Source organism: Sinocyclocheilus anshuiensis, unplaced genomic scaffold (genome assembly GCF_001515605.1).
Source record: "Sinocyclocheilus anshuiensis isolate Anshui unplaced genomic scaffold, SAMN03320099.WGS_v1.1 scaffold211, whole genome shotgun sequence".
NCBI lineage: Eukaryota > Metazoa > Chordata > Actinopteri > Cypriniformes > Cyprinidae > Sinocyclocheilus > Sinocyclocheilus anshuiensis.
The window spans coordinates 40,196-41,706 of NW_015548195.1; the positions used below are offsets into that span (position 1 = coordinate 40,196).

At 42.0% G+C, this 1,511-nt stretch overlaps 1 protein-coding gene across 1 annotated transcript in view; it reads left to right on the plus strand.

Moving 5' to 3' along the window:
* LOC107653171 (stabilin-1-like) overlaps window positions 1-1,511 on the plus strand; it is a 44,353-nt gene that overhangs the window by 21,092 nt on the left and 21,750 nt on the right. Inside the window, exon 42 of the mRNA XM_016439819.1 lies at window positions 120-245. Coding sequence (XP_016295305.1) covers window positions 120-245 — 126 coding nt within the window. The remainder of the gene's footprint in view (window positions 1-119; window positions 246-1,511) is intronic.

The following is a 1,511-nucleotide window of genomic DNA, read 5'->3' on the forward strand; positions in this document are numbered from 1 at the left end:
TTTTTTTAAACGCCCCCCCCCCCCCCCCCCCACCCCAGTGACAGTGAAATCAATATTCATACTGTTTACTTTCCCAATACACATTCCTGATCTTATTGTGAATGATTTGTGTTCCACAGAATTTGACCCATGTACCAAAAACAATGGAGGATGTTCCATAAATGCAAACTGCACAAAAACATCGCCTGGTGAAAGGAGCTGCACATGTAAAGCTGGCTACATTGGTGATGGGGTTATGTGTCTCGGTAAAAGTGTGATTCACTTACTTTAATATCTAAATGGGTAGCATGGACCAGTGGATTCATGGAATTTGTGTTTTAGATTTGATGTTTAAATGATCTCTTAATGCATTTGCGCAACATTTATGTCAATTTAGCACTCAAGTCAAGTCACCTTTATTTATATAGCACTTCATACAGATTGTGTCAAAGCAGCTGACACAACAAAACAGTGTTAAACAAGAAAAATGTGTGCTTATAATGCAAGAGGACGATAGAAAACAGTCAGTTTATCAGTTAAAGTCAGTTCATTGTTGATTCAGTGATGTCATTGTCCAGCTCAGTTCAGTTCTATTCCAATAGTGTTTGTGCAGTCAAGTCAACAATGTTGCCAGAAATTGTGTCCCCAAAGGCGACAGTGGCAAGGAACCAAAACTCCATTGGTGACAGAAATGGTGAAAGAAAACCTTGGGCGAAACCAGGCTCAGTGGGGGGCCAGTTCTCTTCTGGCCAGACGAAACCAGCATGGTGTGGTTTAATTCCAGGATGCAACGCACCTCAGATTGAATAGAGGACTCGTCTGGTTCTTGTGGTCTTGAGCCGATGGCCGATGAGGTCTGCACAGGGATCTGTCTCTAGGGTTCATCTAGTTGACATGGTCTCCGCTGACATTCAGGGCTGTAGAGGTCATCTCTAGGTGCTGATCCATCATCTGGTCTGGATATGGACTGGATCTGGGTGGCTACGGTGAAAGAGACTAATATTAGCATAGATGCCATTCTTCTTACGATGTAGCGAGTACATCGGGTGTTATGGGAAGTGTTCCCGGTTCCGGTTGACCTAATTAATGCAGCCTAACAATCCTTTAACGGATCTGAATTATAGAAATGTGATAGTATATTATCTGTATGCCAGGTTAAAGAGATGGGTCTTTAATCTAGATTTAAACTGACAGAGTGTGTCTGCCTCCTGAACAATGCTAGGTAGATTGTTCTAGAGATTGGGCGCTAAATCAAGTAAAGTCAAGTCAAGTCTGCTTTATTGTCAATTCTTCCACATGTACAGCATAGAGTTTGGAGATCGAAGCGGAAGTGAAGGACTATAATGCGATAAGAGCTCGCTCAAGTACAGAGGTGATAAACCATTCAGGGCTTTATAAGTAATTAGCAAGATTTTAAAATGTATACAATGCTTAATAGGGAGCCAGTGCAGTGTTGACAGAACCGGGCTAATATGGTCATACTTCCTGGTTCTAGTAAGAACTCTAGCTGCTGCATTTTGGACCAGCTAATA